Source organism: Pleurodeles waltl, chromosome 6 (assembly GCF_031143425.1).
Source record: "Pleurodeles waltl isolate 20211129_DDA chromosome 6, aPleWal1.hap1.20221129, whole genome shotgun sequence".
Classification (NCBI taxonomy): Eukaryota; Metazoa; Chordata; class Amphibia; order Caudata; family Salamandridae; genus Pleurodeles; species Pleurodeles waltl.
Genome location: NC_090445.1, coordinates 154,222,989 through 154,241,979, shown reverse-complemented (window position 1 = coordinate 154,241,979; position 18,991 = coordinate 154,222,989). Strand labels below are relative to the sequence as shown.

Genomic DNA, 18,991 nt, shown 5'->3' with positions numbered 1-18,991 from the left:
GCTAGATTTACAGTACCTGACTCAGCCCATAATCTGATTCCTGGCCTTTGGCTTATCTACTGGGCCAGAGTAATTACTGTGCTCTCCAGCAGGAGGATCAAGGGTCTCCCCACACAACAGAGCCATTACCAGTGCTTGACCCAGTTCGTGGGAAAGAAACATGGTGGTAAGGAAATGTGCACCTGTTAATTAGCTTATCACACAGACCTCTAGAAACAAAGGAGGAGAGTGAGACCTCTGAAGTGAAACATAGAAGGGACTCCCCTTTTAAGTATTGGTGGAAAGAGACAGAGTCTGGTTGAGAAGGCAGACATTCAGGCATTGGTCCGGTTCCTTAGGGTCACCTGTGGGCCATTTTTATTTTTTAGGTCCTCTGTAAACTTGCCCAAGAGACTTACTTTCTTCCCCAGTCCTTCCCCACCAGGCTACTTTAATGTGGTGCCAGTATATCGGTCACTCCCCTGCATGCTGTAAATTAAAGCTTGGGGGACAGGTGTTGCTTTAGCCCTTGGGGCATTCTTACAGTGGCACCCTCCCTTGTGTATCCTGCACTGCCAGAAATAGTCATCCCCTGCCTGGCCATCAAGTTGTGGCCATCATGAATGTGGGGAGGGTTGGAGTATGCAGGGGCCTCACTGGGGATCCAGATGATTTTTTTGCCATTGAGCGATTCTCACCTAAGCCCCCTTGGCGCAGCAGTGTGCTTTTATTGACACCTCCCTTGCCAGGTCATTGACATAAGGTTATAGTGGACTGGGGAGGAGGTAAGAGAATTGGCCTTACTAGGGGGCAGTTGTTGCCTTTTAGGCCTTGTTCGGAGGGAGGAGAGGGTTGCATACAGTTTAATGAAGCACCTTGGTCAGAACTGCAGACATTCAAACTAGGTTTGAGTTCCAGCATCAGCTCAACATCCTGTGATTCTGGGCAAATCACTTAATCTCCCTTAAATCAAATCACCTCAGCTAAAATAAAAATGAACTTTATCTTGTGGAATGTAACTGGTATTCATATGAATTGATCTATTGTGTTTGGGCTTAGTTCACACTGTATAAAACTACAAAAAAATAATAAAAAATAACCGGCTAGATTCTAATGAGACGAGATGGTGATCCATGAATGGGGCGATCAGGGAATGTGGCCCACTTTTTTGGGAATGCGCAGGCCTAAATATGATCCCATTCCAACCCTGGGAAGAGATCAGGCATGCTAAGATCTTCAGGAAAGCTCTTTCCACAGGCTTCCTGAAGGTGCCATATTGGAATGTCCCAGAATGCTGTGCAGAAGGAGTGGAGTGGAGCAGGAGTGGAGTGGAGCAGGAGTGGAGTGGAGCAGGAGTGGAGTGGAGCAGGAGTGGAGTGGAGCAGGAGTGGAGTGGAGCAGGAGTGGAGTGGAGCAGGAGTGGAGCAGGAGTGGAGCAGGAGTGGAGCAGGAGTGGAGCAGGAGTGGAGCAGGAGTGGAGCAGGAGTGGAGCAGGAGTGGAGCAGGAGTGGAGTGGAGCAGGAGTGGAGTGGAGCAGGAGTGGAGCGGAGCAGGAGTGGAGCGGAGCAGGAGTGGAGCGGAGCAGGAGTGGAGCAGGAGCAGGAGTGGAGCAGGAGCAGGAGTGGAGCAGGAGTGGAGCAGGAGCAGGAGTGGAGCAGGAGTGGAGCAGGAGTGGAGTGGAGCAGGAGTGGAGTGGAGCAGGAGTGGAGTGGAGCAGGAGTGGAGCGGAGCAGGAGTGGAGCGGAGCAGGAGTGGAGCGGAGCAGGAGTGGAGCGGAGCAGGAGTGGAGCGGAGCAGGAGTGGAGCGGAGCAGGAGTGGAGCGGAGCAGGAGTGGAGCGGAGCAGGAGTGGAGCGGAGCAGGAGTGGAGCGGAGCAGGAGTGGAGCGGAGCAGGAGTGGAGCGGAGCAGGAGTGGAGCGGAGCAGGAGTGGAGCGGGAGTGGAGCAGGAGCGGGAGCAGGAGCGGGAGCGGAGCGGAGCGGAGCAGAGCAGAGCAGGAGCGGAGCGGAGCAGAGCAGAGCAGGAGCGGAGCAGGAGTAGGAGCGGAGTGGAGTGGAGGCACCCCGGGATCAGCCTTGGGTGCCTGGCTTGTAGAGCTTCCCACACCCACTTGAAAAACCCTGCACAAAAGACAGACTGATAATAGACTGAACCTGGGAGTGACGACTGCGAAAGAAGGCTTAGGTGGAAGGAGAAGTCACCTGATTGCCCTGCACATATAGACTTTGGACTTTGACTCCAACTGAACCCCATGACTAGGATGGGTTTCTCCAGGGCCAGTGATGCTAGTCCCATTATGTCTCCTGAGGAACAGTTCAGGGAATGGGCCTCATGGGGGACCCTGGATGGGTTCACCTTAAACGTTTGTGGACTGCCCCTTGACTCCATTGACACACGGGTGCCTGCAATGCGCCAGGAGGCTTGGGAACTGGGGAGTGCAGCAGGCACTATATACTGCTTGTTGGCGGTAGAGGGGCTACGCCAGACGCCCACTCAAACAGGAGAAAAGCACCAGGAAAAGGATAGATGTGGCCCATGGAGCCAGAAAAAAGTTCCCTCTGTGAGGTCAGGATTGCAGAAGAAAAGGCTCCTGGTAGCTTGGGCTGGCCACCAGGGCAAAATGAGCTGCTGATTGTGCAAGTCCACCCCATCCATCCAGAACAGAAGACAACAGAAGGCATGTGGGGGATCTCCCACATGGCGGTGTGCTACTTCCTCTTGCAGTAACCAGGAGGGTAGGGTGTACACCCCCCTAGTTGCTTGCCGACTTTGAAGACACTGGTTGGAGAAATCAGCTGTCTGCTCCTGCGCGTCACCAGAAGTGATGGGCAAGCAGGAGGTGGAGATGGCATCCTGCGTTACCCCCTGCTACTAGCGCAGCCACAGTACCCATGGGAGGGGCTGGGACATATCTGTTCAAACCCCATAATCTCTGCAAGGGTGTTAACATGTGCATATTTTCCTGGTGGTGCCCCAAGACATAGCAGGAGCACCACCAACATCTACAGAAATAGGTTTGGAGGCTGCATGAGAGCAGTGCCCCCTCCCCCCCCCCCCCCACAAAAAAAATAACAATATTCAATAAAAAGCTCACCCTACTGACTAGTGGAGAGGTTTTCACTGTCTTTAAAGTACTCATGGGCTCTGGAGTGAGAGGACCAATGTTGGTTAGTCCTGAATCTGCAGTAGGCCGTTCACAATGAAAGGTTTTACAGTACAGTGAATACTACTGAATTTTGATAATACCCCAATGACTTCAGGGGTTATAGCATGTATTTCATATCTATTCCAATGCTGTTGTAGTGGTGAAATAGAACCTTTTCTATGCTTTTATTGATGTTGTGACACCCTGACAAAGCCAGAAGGCCTGTATTATTACTTATAATGTTACCCCCTGATATTATGATATTGCATCCAATGTAAATGTTTTTTTTTTTTTTTAGTTATAGGGTTCAGAACCCACTATCGATGTAACGTGAAATGAGGGTGCCAGATAGTTTAGTTCCATCAGCCTGATTGTATCGATTTTTAATTTATGTGTTGTATTTGATGTGTGTGTGGATATATATATGTTCGATGGCATGTGTAGCTGCAGATACACATGCTGTCTATTGTTGGGCTCGGAGTGTTACAAGTTGTTTTTCTTTGAAGAAGTGTTTTCGAGTGACTCCTCTTCGGCTCCCTTGCGCATGGGCATCAACTCCATGCTAGATTGTTTTCTTTCCGCCGTCTGGTTCGGACGTGTTTCCTTTCGCTCCGATAGTTAGATTCGGAAAACCTTCGGTACAGTCGGAACAAACATCTTAACTCGCCCTTCGGGGCGCGCACGCCCAACTCTGGCCTGGTCGGTCCGACCGCGTGGAAGCCTCATGGATCGGACTCCATTCCGATTCTGTCCTCTGTGCCACGCTAAATTCCCTTATACAGACCAACACCTCAATCTGTTTGCCTTTCCCCAGACCACCGGTAAGAAAATTGTGAGGCCTAAAGATCCTTGCGGTCAAAAAAGACACTTCGGGACAGAAGGGCACGAAGGCTCGAGATGGCGTCAAAAAGCTCCGAACATCTCGACGTCGAAGAGGAAGAGATCATGCATACAGCCGTCTCCGTTCAAGGATCCGACTCCGACCAGGATTCCGAGGAGGACAGTCATGTCACGGCAGGACAGCACGTGAGTACGCCTGCCCCTGTACCATCTAAGCCGAAACATAAGGCCTTGGGGATGCCATTGCCAGAAGGCCATGGCTCGACCCAAAAGAAGACACCCGGTGACCAAACCCCTAGTTCGGCACCGAAAAAGGCCACTCCTCTGAAGCCATCGGAGTTGAGCCGAAGCTCCATCTCCAACTCGGGCAAACATTGTTCTTCCGAGTCCAAATTTCGAAAATCCCTTTCGGAGCCAAGACCATCCACAACGCCATTTTTTTCAATACTGAAAAAGCCACCTTCGGAGCCGAAAAGAGCAGGTTACACTGAGGAGCATGGACTTTCAAAAACACTTAGCCATAAAACTACTGAGGAGGACTCCCAAATACAGCCAATACTGGAAGTAATGGATGAAAGGCAAGCCAGGATTCATATCCATAAAGAAACTGGCAGAATTTTAACAGCCTCTTCTCTAAAACCTAAGAGGAAATTAGCCTTTCAGGAGGAATTGGACACTACACAGCCTCCAACTAAAGTGCCAAAAACAGAGGAGAGACCTCCACCTCCTCATTTTCCTCCTCCTCATTCTCCTTCTCACTCTCCACAGCTGCATATCTCCTACTACCAGCCCTACACCAATGCAGTCACCATCACATTCATTTGACTCGCAGCAAGACAATGTGGACCCATGGGATCTTTATGATCCAGACCCCATTCCCGACAATGACCCTGATTGCTATCCCTCTAAGCCTTCACCACCAATCAAGTGCTAGCTAGGGCGGCAGCATACCATAGTGTCACCATGCACACTGAACCGTTGGAGGATGATTGTTTTATTTAATATACTCTCGTCCCCGCATGCGACATACCAGTTGCTTCCTATGCTCTCTGGCATGTTGAAACATGCTGATCAAATATTTAGCGAGCCTGTAAAAGCGAGAAGAATAACTCATACAGTAGAAAAGAAATACAAGCCACCTCCTTCTGATCCTGTCTATATTACTCAGCAACTCCCTCCAGACTCAGTAGTGGTAAGCGCTGCCAGGAAGAGGGCAAACTCAGTCGTCAGGTGATGCACCCCCACCAGACAAAGAAAGTAGGAAATTTGATGCTGCATGGAAGAGAGTGGCATCTCAGGCAGCCAACCAATGGAGAATAGCCAACTCACAGGCGTTGGCTAGATATGACAGGGACCATTGGGACGAGATAAAAGATATAATTCATCATCTCCCCAAGGAACAGCAAAAGAGGGCACAGCAGATCGTGTAGGAAGGGCAAGCCATCACCAACAATCCGATAAGGTCAGCCCTAGACTCGGATACAGTGGCCAGAAGCATCAACACTGCTGTAACAATCAGGAGGCATGCATGGCTCAGGTCCTCCGGATTCAAACCCGAAATCCAACAGGCAGTGTTGAATATGCCATTCAACAAAAAACAGCTTTTCGGACCAGAGGTCGACACTGCAATTGAAAAAATGCATAAGGATTCATACACCGCCAATGCGATGTGTGCACTATACACCACACAATATAGGGGGTCCTTTTGCAAACCCCAGTTTACAGGTGGGTTTAGGGCTCAAACTGCGGAGGCATCCACCTCGCAGCCAAAGCCAGCCTACCAACCTCAATACCAAAGAGGTGGTTTTAAGAGCACATATAGAGGCCAGTACCCCAGAGGTAGAGGGAAATATCAAACACCTAAACAAGCCTCACAACACAGTAAACAGTGACTTCAATCAATCAATCAATCATAGTATTTATAAAGCGCGCTATGTACCCGTCAGGGTTTCGAGGTGCTGAGGGGGGGGGGGGGGGGGGGAGCACTGCTGGTTTAGCGGTCGAAGAGCCAGGTCTTGAGGAGCCTTCTGAATGCGAGGAGGTCCTGGGTCTGGCGAAGAGATGTGGGGAGAGCGTTCCAGGTCTTGGCGGCGAGGAAGGAGAAGGATCTGCCGCCGGATGTCTTGCGCTGGATTCGGGGTACGATGGCGAGGGCGAGGTTGGCGGATCGGAGTTGACGTGTTGGAGTGTAGAAGTTGAGTCTGGTGTTGAGGTAGGAGGGTCCGGTGTTGTGAAGTGCCTTGTGAGTGTGGGTCAGGAGTTTGAAGGTGATCCTCTTGTCTACCGGGAGCCAGTGGAGTTCCTTTAGGTGAGGGGAGATGTGACTTCGGCGGGGTATGTTGAGGATCAGTCGGGCGGAGGCATTTTGGATACGTTGGAGGCGTTTGATGTCTTTGGTTGGGATGCCTGTGTAGAGTGCGTTGCCGTAGTCAAGTCTGCTGCTGACGAGGGCCTGGGTCACCGTCTTTCTGGTTTCTGTTGGAATCCACTTGAAGATTCTGCGGAGCATTCGAAGGGTGTTGAAACAGGAGGAGGAGACAACGCTGACCTGTTTGGACATGGTGAGGGCGGAGTCCAGGATGAAGCCGAGGTTTCTTGCGTGGCTGGCAGGGGTGGGTGGGGGTCCGAGGACGGAGGGCCACCATGAGTCGTTCCAGGCCGAGGGAGTGCGTTCCAGGCCGAGGGAACTTGTCCCATTCCCTTCCAATCCACACCTCCCCTGTGGGAGGAAGACTGCAGAAGTTCCACACCAATTGGCGAAACATTACCACAAACAATTGGGTATTATCAATTATCCGCAATGGCTTTTGCCTAGAATTGATACAAACTCCACCAAACATTCCACCTAAACCACACAAACTATCCAAAGAGCATATCACTCTGTTACAGGAAGAAGTCCAATCTCTATTACTCAAACAAGCAATAGAACCTGTGCCACAAAATCAAGTAGGGACGGGCGTTTACTTACTGTATTTCCTCATTCCGAAAAAGGATGGCACCCTCAGGCCAATATTAGATCTCAGGACCCTCAATCTTTACATCCTGTCAGAACACTTTCACATGGTAACTCTCCAAGATGTTATCCCACTACTTCAAAAACACAATTTCATAACAACATTAGACCTCAAAGATGCGTATTTTCATATACCCATCCATCCAACGCACAGAAAATATCTCAGGTTTGTCATTCAAGGAAATCACTATCAGTTCAAGGTGTTACCCTCTGGAATAACAGCTCCAAGGGTATTCACAAAGTGCCTAGCGGTAGTCGCAGCCTACCTAAGAAGACAACATATACATGTCTTTCCATATCTAGACGATTGGCTGATAAAATCAAGCAGTCATACGCAGTGTCAAAAACCATGCGCATTACGTAATACAAACCCTGCATATGCTAGGGTTCTCAAATTACCAAAAGTCGCTACTACAGCCTGCGCAAATAGAACAGCATTTAAGGGCAATACTAAATACTCAAAAAATGCTAGCAAGTCCAAATATGCAGAGAATACAAGCATTCCAGAATATAATAGCACAGATACAGACAGGTCAACAGTACACTGTCAAATTTGTCATGAAAATGTTAGGAATGATGGCATCATGTATTGCAATTGTTCCACATGCAAGACTAAACATGCGGCCCTTGCAACAGTGCCTTGCACAACAATGGTCACAAGCACAGGGTCAACTTCAAGATCTAATGTTGATAGACTGCCAAACATATATGTCCCTTCAGTGGTGGAATTCCACAAATCTAAACAAAGGGCAGCCCTTTCAAGACCCTGTGCTGCAGACCATAATTACTACAGATGCATCAATGACTGGCTGGGGAGCTCACCTCAACAATCACAACATCCAAGGACAATGGGATGCCCAGCACAAACAGCTACACATAAATCACTTAGAATTGTTAGCTGTCTTCCTAGCACTCAAAGCTTTTCAGCCTCTTCTCATTCACAAGAATGTCCTGATCAAAATAGACAACATGACCACCATGTATTACCTAAACAAACAGGGAGGGACACATTTGTCCCAACTCTCCCTCCTAACTCAAAAAATTTGGAAATGGGCAATACACAACCAAATTCACCTGGTAGCACAATACATTCCTGGGATACACAACCAATTAGCAGATGTTCTCAGCAGAAATCATCAACAAACACATGAGTGGGAGATTCACCCTCAAGTACTTCAAAAATACTTTCAACAATGGGGAACACAAGACATAGATTTGTTTGCCAACAGCGAAAAAGCTAAATGCCAAAACTTCACATCCAGACACCCACATCCCCTAACCAAGGGCAATGTTTTATGGATCAATTGGTCAGGGATATTTGCTTATGCTTTTCCCCCTCTCCCACTCATTACATTTGTATTCAACAAATTGCGTCAAAACACACTCAATATGATACTCGTAGCACCAATGTGGGCCTGTGAACCGTGGTACACAACATTATTAAACCTATCAGTAGTACCACACTCCAAACTCTCAAACAGACCAGACCTGTTAACACAAAACAAAGGGCAGGTCAGGCACCCAAATCCCAGCACAATCAATCTGGTGATTTGGCTCCTGAGGTCATAGAATTTGGGTATTTACAACTACCATCAGAACGTATGGAAGTAATTAAGCAAGCAAGAAAACCCACTACTAGACTGTGCTATTCTAACAAATGGAAAAGATTTGTATATTACTGTCAATCTAAACAAATTGTCCATCTTACAGCATCAATTCAAGATATTGTATGCTATTTACTTCATTTACAAAAATAAATCAAATTTAGCATTCTCTTCCATAAAAATACATCTTACTGCAATTTCTGCATATTTGCAAAATGTGCAGCACAGCTCTTTATTTAAAGCTTCCGTTATCAAAACTTTCATGGAAGGCTTAAAACGCATTATTCCACCCAGAACACCTCCAGTTTCTTCGTGGAATTTAAACATAGTGCTTACGTGACTCAAGGGCCCACCATTTGAACCTATGCACTCATGTCAAATACAATTCTTAACATGGAAGGTTGCCTTCCTAGTCGCAATTACATCATTGCGAAGAGTTAGCGAAATTCAAGCTTTCACTATTGAGGAACCATTCATACAAGTACACAAACATACGGTCGTACTACGAACTAGCCCTAAATTTCTTCCTAAAGTAGTTTCACCTTTTCATATCAATCAAACAGTGGAACTACCAGTCTTCTTCCCACAGCCAAATTCTGTGGCAGAAAGAGCTCTACATAGATTAGACATTAAAAGAGCACTAATGTACTATATAGATAGAACAAAACCATTCAGAAAAATTAAACAGCTATTTGTAGCTTTTCAAAAACCCCATACTGGTAACCCAATTTCAAAACAAGGGTTAGCAAGATGGATAGTAAGATGCATCCAAACATGTTACCTTAAAGCCAAGAGACAACTCTTAGTTACTCCTAAAGCACGTTCCACAAGAAAGAAAGGTGCTACAATGGCCTTCTTAGGAATCATACCAATGGCTGAAATATGTAAGGCAGTTACTTGGTCAACACCACATATATTTACTAAACACTATTGTGTAGATGTTTTAGCAGCACATCAAGCCACAGTAGGTCAAGCTGTACTAAGAACATTATTTCAAACAACTTCAACTCCTACAGGCTAGCCACCGCTTTTATGGGAGGACTAACTGCTTTGTAGTCTATGCACAGCATGTGTATCTGCAGCTACACATGCCATCGAAGGGAAAATGTCACTTACCCAGTGTACATCTGTTCGTGGCATGTTCTGCTGCAGATTCACATGTACCCTCCCACCTCCCCGGTAGCCTGAAGTTGTTTAAGGTAACAACACTTGTACATATGTAGATATATATATTTAACATTCCATTAGCATGGACATCTCTTTTCTTTATACTCTATCACTCCTACCTTACCCTCTGCGGGAAAACAATCTAAGATGGAGTCGATGCCCATGCGCAGTGTAGGTGAAGAGGAGTCACTCAATCCTGGGACTCTAAAACACTTCTTCGAAGAAAAACAACTTGTAACACTCCGAGCCCAACACTAGATGGCAGAAGTATGCACAGCATGTGAATCTGCAAACAATGACTGGATAATAATTTGAGCTGTGGCATTGCGCACCAGCGAGCTGTGGGGTATCTAGCCGGCACCACCTCCCCTGAGTAGGCTTTGGATTTTTCTGCTTCGCTACCTTGAGGGAGTCATGTGCTAAAGTGAGTTACTTAGTTCCAAGTAAAAAGACAATTGCTGACTTGTTACTTGTGAATGGCTTGCATACTTCTAAACTAATATCTCAGTTTTTTTACACTAACCAGCATAACTTGTTGAGGTTCACCACCTGGGTTGTCAGGATCCCTAAGGGGGACAGTATGGTGAAACCCACAGTCCAAGATGCATGAAATCTTTTAGTGGCTGTAGCTTGGCCTCTCCCTGTTTGGAACTTCTGTGATTTCTTACTTCTGGTCCTTGGATAAGAGACTTCTGCATCCAGGCTATCGCCATTTTAAGAGCACCTGGTTTCTGGAAAGCTTGTTTACCCTCTTTAGCTTGTCTTCAGAGGACCTGATATCTTGATAGGTGCTACAAAGTCCACCAGCAGAGTACAATACAGCAGTGTAGGAAGCTGGCCTGGTGTGTGGTGGGTACCTGTGGTATACACCTTATACCAAGTCCAGTTACCCCCTCTTAGTGAAGTGTAGCCAGTGTCTAGAAGCCAGGCTTTCAAGAGGTAGCTGTGGATGAGCAGCCAGGCTTATCTAGGAGACATGCAAAGCTCATGCAATACCACTGTAGTCACACAGCACTTATACACATTAAAGAGAATACTCAGTTGTACAAAAAATAAAGGTACTTTAGTTTTGGAACAAATCATCACAAAATACTAGCAGGGTAACCCACCACTAGGAGGTAAGTAATACACTAAAAATATACACTAGTAATCAGAAATAAGCATATAAAAGGTTAGAAAACCATGCAAATAGCAATAACCAATAGCGACCCACAAACCATATACTAAACAAATGGAATGCGAATAAGGTACCCCCACCCAGGTCAGTAAAATGTGTAAAGGGGAGCTGGGAATATTAGAAAACCACAGAGGTAAGTAACAGTACCCCCCAGCGACCAGGAATGCAATAGTAAATCACTGGATTTTAACCAAACCACCCAAAAGGAGGAAAAGAAGACACCCAGACAAGACTGCAAGAAAACCAGTGGTGGATTCCTGAAGAAAGAAGACCTGTGGAGAGAGTGGACCAGGTTCAAGAGGCACAGTGGAGTCCGGGAGGAGTAGGAGATAATACCCATCCAGGTGTAGTTGCAGAAGTTGGTCGATGGTGATGAAGAACAGGTCAGCCCTGGAGACAGAGAAGAGTTCCTGATGGATGCAGCTGATGTCCTACGGTGGAAGGGAGATTACAGATGGGTGTCGGTGCAGGAATTCTACCAACAAGCCTTGGCAAAGGCAAACTCACAGTTAGTGGAAAAGGGGTGCTGCCGGGGACCAGCAAGGCCCAGGGGGACTCAACCCAGGATGGGGAAGTCACAGGGGACCCTTCGCGTCGCAGTCCACAGGAGCAGAGGCTGCGCAGCACCTACAGGAGTCCCACAGGACGGGGACACTGAAGTCGCATAAGAAGCCCATGCAGCACTACAAAAGAGGATCCCATGCCACTGGAGAACCACGCAGGAGTTTGGCGTTTGCAGAATGGCATTCTGGAGGATGGAGCTACACGTCGCCTGAAGTTCACTCGGAGGAGATGCAAACAAGCCTTGCCAGCTGCAAGAGACGCAGTGCACGGGGGTACTGTCCTGCGTGGGAAGGCAAAGGCGTACCTCCACCAGAGTTGGACAGCTGGCAGGGAGGACAAAGAGGAGTACTCTGGACCACCATCCTTGATGCAGTTTATGGTGATTGCATTACAATTAGTCCATAAATAGTCTTCCCATTATCTGCCCACTGCAGCCAATTCTTCATCCACTTGACAAAAAAAATTAATTTTTAGATGTGGCTTGCCTTTGTCATCAACAGGAAAAGAGCTTTCAGAGGTACTGCTCAGAGAGGGGCTTAAACTCTGCCTGTATGCAGATACCTTGAGTACAGCATTTGATTGAGCAAAATGTGGGTGCTTCCACTGAATAAAGAAAAAAAAAAAGTATGTGAATTGCCCCACTTTTTGACTTGTGGGAATGTTATTGCTCAGTACAAGAGTGAGTTGATTATGATGGCATGCAGGACAACAAAACTATAGGCCTGATATGTTTATTATGAAAAGTTCACAGAAAGGCTGTAGGTGTAACTTAATTTTTGTGAAAAGCATATTTTAAAGTCATTATCCATTTAAGGGTGGATTGTGGTTACTCTATATTAAAGTCTACAGAGATATTTTGTTACACGGAATCTCACAGACTACTGTAGTTGGTAAGGGTTTGTTATCTTGGTTATCACTTCTGACAAACTGTGGTTAAAAGATTTGGACTGTGATAATCCTTATTAGGCCATTTTAGTCTTAACCAGGCCTGTGTATTTTGTTTTGCCAACTTTAATTTTCTCTATAACTGTAAGCCTGCTGGTTTCCTTTTGGGAAAGCTTACCCTCAATACAATAGGCCTGAGTTGGTTATTGTGACACGCCAATGATAAAGCATTTGGACATTATTGGTTCACTGGTAAGAGTTATGTCCAGTGCCATGGTCCGATCTGTTTTATTGTGAAAAGCTTTATCAGAGGCTGTAGGTCTGGTTTAATTGTGAAAAGTATTTGTTGAGTTAATGAGGTCTTTAATGGAGGATTTTATCACACTGTTGCAGACTGTAGATAAGTATTTTGTTACAAGACGTTTCACAGCTGTTCAGTAGCATTGCAATCCGACCCTCCTCAGCTATGTTTAATGTTGTTATTGCAGACATATACCTGCTATAGGCTGCAGAATATTTTATTTTTTTGCCAAATCTAGTCTGATTTTACTTTATTGTGCATATGTTGAGTGTGTTTTATTGTGGTTTTGTAAGCGGGCGAATACAAGAATAAGTGGATGGATGAAGGGAGTGCAAGATCGAGTGACAGAGCATGTATGATGACTTGATTGTCTAACCCATTCATGACTGAAGAGGTGCTTTCATTTATAAGCCCACACTTGTCATTACCAATGCTTGCTTTATTCCTTTAATTTATACTGCTGAACTTCTTTCATGGAAAGCTGGTGCAATGTTTTAACCTTAGTGACTCAATCTTAGTAATTGAAGTAGGTGTTTATAGTTCTTTAGGCCTGTGTAAAAAATATAGATGCTTCTCTCAGATGTGACACTTGCTAATGATCCTTTGTCCTTTGCAAACAGGTGAAAAAAGAAAACTAAATGAGAGCCTGACACTTGAGGATGCCAAGAGAATCCGTGTCATGGGCGATATTCCAATGGAGCTAGTCAATGAAGTTATGCTGACTATCACAGACCCAGCCGCCATGCTGGGGCCAGAGGTAAACAGTAGGGAGCAATATAGGCATTCCATTATAAAGAACCCATACTTTATATTTAGATTGTGAAAGCCTCCTTCCAGCATGCATCTTCTTCCTCCACATTCTAAAAGCTACATAGATGAGAGAGACAGCACTTACGTATACAGTTTGCATTATAGCTCTCCTGCAACGAAGCTGGAGGCTTCTAACTGCAGATTCCTCACTTAGTGATTTATTTTTTTACCCAGGTACCAGATTGGATCTTGAGACTCTTGCAATAGCTCATGCACACCAGTAGGTGTGGCTCCATCTGCCTCCATCACAATTTAGTCCTGTCTCCAGACATGACAGTATAGACGCGTTTGTAGGCACCACTCCTGCACACTTCTGTTAGTTCTCTTAGTGCTTCATGTTTGTGCCTACAGAATCACGCAACTCGCAATATAGGATTTCTTTTTCCTGTTCATTAGCCATGTTGCTCAGTCTCCAGGATTTAGCTAGTTGTGGATCATGGTTAAAACCATTAGCATTGCCATTAGGTCCCAATGTGAGACCTGTTGGGTTGCCAGTGCTCGTTATGTTACAGCTTGCCAGACAGCTCAGCTGTCTTGTTGTGAAAGACTTATTGGGGAGCATGTCGATAGCGGACATGGAAAGCAACTTTTTGTTGTCACCTTTTGTTTTTTTCTTTATTTTCAGTGCTTTTGTTTTTATCCTTTCCATCTAGTCTGTGCCCCTTCTGTGGAGCACAACCTGTTTACCATCTCACTGAATGGCTCCTTTTATTTTTCCACAACATCTAGGTTTTTGGGAGCTTTTTTCCTTTTTGTAAAATTACTCCATGCGGGTGCATGTGTTTCCCCCATTTTCTGTGTTTCCCACTCCTCCCAGCACATTGTTTTATATGAAATCTACTTTAAACACCTTTTTCCTTCAAGTGCTATTGGTGCCTATATAGTTTTGTACAAATTTGCCCTTCCACTTCCTCTTTTGTGCACTATCAGTTTTAAGCCATTTCAAGAAGGGCTTTCTATGTGCACATTTCATTTGTTATAATAAAAACTCAAACTTAAAATACAACACATTTATTAAGCATTGCATGAGAGTGTATGAAATTTTACCATTCAGTATGTTTGCTTGCTTCTCTTAGCACAATTCATTTTCCACAACTTTGTTCTTAGAGTTGCTTTTCTGTATGCTTTCACTTTTATACAGCATCACCCTTCAAGCCGCTCTTGCGCTTTAACTACAGTTTTTTCTCTTGTTCCTTCGCTTTTGCTCTGTTGTTCCTTCTCTTTCACTCTGTTGCTCTGTATCTGTGTTGCTCCTTCACACCCTTGCCCTCCATGTTGCTTCCCACCACGTGTGCCTCAGTGTTGTTTCCCTCCACCCTCTGTGTTGCTTCACCTCCCTCTGTGTTGCTTCCCCTGCCTCCATGTTGTTTCCCCCTTTCCAGTTGCTTCCCTCACTTGCGTTCTTTTCCTTTCTCATTTAATTTTTTTTTATATTGATTTAATCATCCAGCTTTGTAAACACAATTTCATATGTGCTTTCATGTTTGGGGTGCACACCTATAAAATGTTGCATTCAGCAGATAGACTTTTTCCATGTTCATTAGCCATGCTGCACAAAATCAAGTATGCTGTGCAGCATGGCTAAAACTATTGGTAAAGCAAGTAGGTCCCAAAGGCATGTCCTATTGGTATTACTAATGCTTATTATTGTCATGAATTCTCCTTGGCCTCTGTAAAAGTATGAGACAGATCTCCGTAAGGGTGGGCTTCAAGATCTGACCAATCTTGCATCATGCAATATCGCCTATCTTGCTAAACAGTTTTTTTGTTCCTCACCCAATGTTTGCAAACATTGGTTGGCCTTGCTAGTGTCCATTGTGCATGTGCCAACATTGGGCATGCACAATTTTAATTACATTTCCAGACAATTAACTGTTGTTTCCGGTGATCCCAGAAAATTGAGTTTTTACATTGTTGGCACATGTGAATTAAACACTACTCCAGGAAAATTCATCAAACCAAAATAAGACGCTTAACGACTTAAAAGCTAGTGTGCCATTTACATTTTTGAATTATCTATCTTTCAGTGTTTTTTTAGTTGTGTGGAGTAACGTTCTTGATGGGAAATCCTTCGTTATTTAAATAAATTACACATTTTCAAACTTCTTTGGTCCATTTTAGGAGTCTGCACCAATGTTGCATGCTCAGATTGCACACTGAGCGTTGATTCCCCCAAGTTGGGTACAAATTAGTTGTGGAAAGGCAGCAGTATTAATACCATCACAAGATGTGCTGCACTGCCGCATGTGACTTTTTTTTGCCATATAATTTAGTCAACCCCTTCTGAATAATTTGGTCCTTGCTTTCCACATAATTTTAGTGTTGGATTAAAATTTCCTATCAAGTAGATCATATCCATGACTTAGGCTAGTTCATTGGGACTGTAAAAGTTCCACCCCTCTCACATAGTAATGTCAGTGCTTGGCTGGTGCTTTAACAGATCTTTTAGAAGGTGTAGTGCATGATTTAAATGCCAGATTAGATTATTTTTGTCTCATTTCTACTGACACTCCCCATTCTCCTCTTCAGACCAGTTTGCTGTCTGCCAATGCTGCTAGAGACGAGACTGCTCGGCTTGAAGAGCGTAGGGGCATTATTGAATTCCATGTCATTGGAAACTCCCTATCTCAGAAATCCAACAAAAAGATCCTCATGTGGCTGGTGGGGCTGCAGAACGTGTTCTCCCATCAGCTACCCCGAATGCCTAAGGAGTACATCACTCGGCTGGTCTTCGATCCGTACGTACTTCTTAGATTGTCCTCTTTATATGATTGTTAATCGCTTCTTTAAGTGGCACTTTCATGCTCTTATTTAATAGATTGAACTACATATGTCTGGCTTGTCTGATTATTCCCTTCCTTTTACTTTATTCCTGATGTGTTGTAATTGAGAGAAATTTGAACCTTTTGCATTTCCCAAGAGCTGTCATTTTCCCTCACCACCCTGAGGCTGCATGACTTTCTCAGTCCTCCTAGTAATGCAGTACTGCCTGCATATCAGAAATGTGTTTTCTTTCTCCAAGCATCACAAGGTTTCTCTGTCTTCTCTCTTAAGCAAACACAAAACTCTTGCTCTGATCAAGGATGGACGTGTAATAGGTGGGATCTGCTTCCGAATGTTCCCATCACAAGGATTCACTGAAATTGTGTTTTGCGCTGTGACATCAAATGAACAAGTTAAGGTAAAAGTTGCTTTCATGGCATTATGTCAATAGTTTATTTATGCAGGTTTGCTCCTGTGTTCAGCATCAAATGTATACAATACATGGAAAATTATATGGGACGAGAGATGAATCAATAGTCCTCTTCTGAAATGCCTGATCACAGTTCTATACTGCCTAGAGTCTAGACTGTTTCAGTGAAAAGAAATAATTGTAAAGTCTGTTTGGATCTTCTGCTGAATATACATTATATGCTTACTACTGTTCTCTGTGGGCTGTCTTTCAGGGATACGGCACGCATCTCATGAACCACCTCAAGGAGTACCACATCAAGCACAACATCCTGTACTTCCTTACCTATGCAGATGAATATGCTATTGGCTACTTCAAAAAACAAGTAATTTACTTTTTTGTTTTCAATACTTTGTTCATCATGTGATCATTGAACATCTTTGAGAGATGTTTTAACTTTGTGTGATTTTACAGCATTGCATTGAGACATTATTCTGACTTAAGTCATTGAAAATGTAAGCCTCCGTTCTTTTTGGAAAGCATGCTAACCAGTAGCTTTTTTGGTGAAATTATCCAATGAAGGACTATGTGACTAATGTGTTGTGTTCCTATAATCTTGGCAATTAAGAATTTGTTTTCCTATTTATGTGTTGAACCTGCAGGGGAAACTTGTAAGGTTGCAGCTAATTTAAATTATGTTATTGTTTTCCTTTGTTGTCTCTTTTTCTTCACCACCGTATGTCTTTTTCATTTTCAGTAACATTATTCTTAAACGGTAGTCTTGGTGCAAAAAGTAACGTGGAACCTGTTGGTTGCACTAGCTTGAGATGACAGTCTGCCTTGTAATTGGTAATCTTCTGGTAGATATTACTGTTTGACCATAATGCATCCATGTTCTCATTTGCAGGGCTTTTCTAAAGATATCAAAGTTCCTAAGGTTCGGTACTTGGGATACATTAAAGACTATGAAGGAGCCACCTTAATGGAGTGCGAGCTGAACCCACGGATTCCATACACTGAGCTTTCTCACATCATCAAAAAGCAGAAAGAGGTATGAGACTTTGGGGGGTCATCACCAAGATGTCGAAAGGCACTTCTTGACTTTGTGTTAAGACAGGATAATATCTAGTAATCAAAAAGTCAAGGATGCCTCTTTTGCTATGAGATTAAACTGATGGCAGACCTAGTGGGCTAGTGTTCACCTGGTCATGAGGCACTGGCATCGTTCAGCGAGTGGGTAAGCGTAGATACATTAATCAGAGTAGTGCGTTGACATATTATATTTTTATATTTCCTGATGACATAGTTATTTGAGTGGGAAAAGGGGGGTTTACAATCTTCATCTCTGTTGCCAAACTACACTCAGTTGAATTCCTTTGTCTTGCTGGGCTGCCATACTGGGTGGTTTAAGGCACAAGCAACATTTCCCTGAGCTAGTGGGGTTAAATGCACAACACTGTAGGTTGTGCTCATTATCCACCTTCGTCCAGCACAGTTGATATTTAAACTCTAATACAATTAATGTGAGTTTGGAGGGAGTAACGCCTATGGTATTTTAATTCTTTTGATTTCATAAAGGAATCACTTTTTGTCTCTTTGTAGATTATAAAGAAATTGATTGAACGAAAACAGGCTCAGATCCGAAAGGTATACCCTGGACTGACGTGTTTTAAAGAGGGTGTCCGACAGATTCCAGTTGAGAGTATTCCTGGAATCCGTAAGTATAACATTTTTGTATGAACATTCAAAACATTGATTAAGAGCATTGATTACCAAAGTGATCTGTTTACCAGCAGACCTATAACTGGACCCATGTTGGCAGAAGCTACATCTCTAGAGTTCTAACTCAGTATTTTTCATTATGAATATATGACAACCTGTATGTGAGGATTTTTCTCCAGCGGGTGGTGGGTCCACTGAAGGCTGTGATGTGATGGCCCATTGACAGCAGATCAGTTAACTACATGTGATATCCAACAATGTAGTGTTTGAATTTAAGGGAGCTGAAGGTCAAACTCTACTTATCTTTACTACAGGAAAATAGGGGCCACTTAAACATTGCTGCATGAAACCTTATGCGTCAAGTTGGGAACTTGCGTTCCATTTGCAGCTCTTTTGCAGTAGTCTGCCAACAGATCTGGACATTTTTATTGTTTGAGAAGACTTAAGTTTTCTTTTTTCTCTATTGGCAGGTGAAACAGGCTGGAAACCGTTGGGAAAAGAGAAAGTGTAAGTGTTGATCATTGCCTGTCTTTTGTGTTTGTTCTGAATTCTGTCTAGAAAGATTGTTCACTGCATAAAGACCTAGGCTACAGCAAAACAATTGAATGGTGGT

The 18,991-nt window shown here is 44.5% G+C and overlaps 1 protein-coding gene across 1 annotated transcript in view; it reads left to right on the top strand.

Moving 5' to 3' along the window:
• KAT2A (lysine acetyltransferase 2A) overlaps positions 1–18,991 on the top strand; it is a 182,969-nt gene that overhangs the window by 71,875 nt on the left and 92,103 nt on the right. The window contains exons 9-15 of the mRNA XM_069237676.1: positions 13,295–13,431; positions 16,014–16,222; positions 16,539–16,665; positions 16,931–17,041; positions 17,564–17,707; positions 18,259–18,373; positions 18,849–18,885. Coding sequence (XP_069093777.1) covers positions 13,295–13,431; positions 16,014–16,222; positions 16,539–16,665; positions 16,931–17,041; positions 17,564–17,707; positions 18,259–18,373; positions 18,849–18,885 — 880 coding nt within the window. The remainder of the gene's footprint in view (positions 1–13,294; positions 13,432–16,013; positions 16,223–16,538; positions 16,666–16,930; positions 17,042–17,563; positions 17,708–18,258; positions 18,374–18,848; positions 18,886–18,991) is intronic.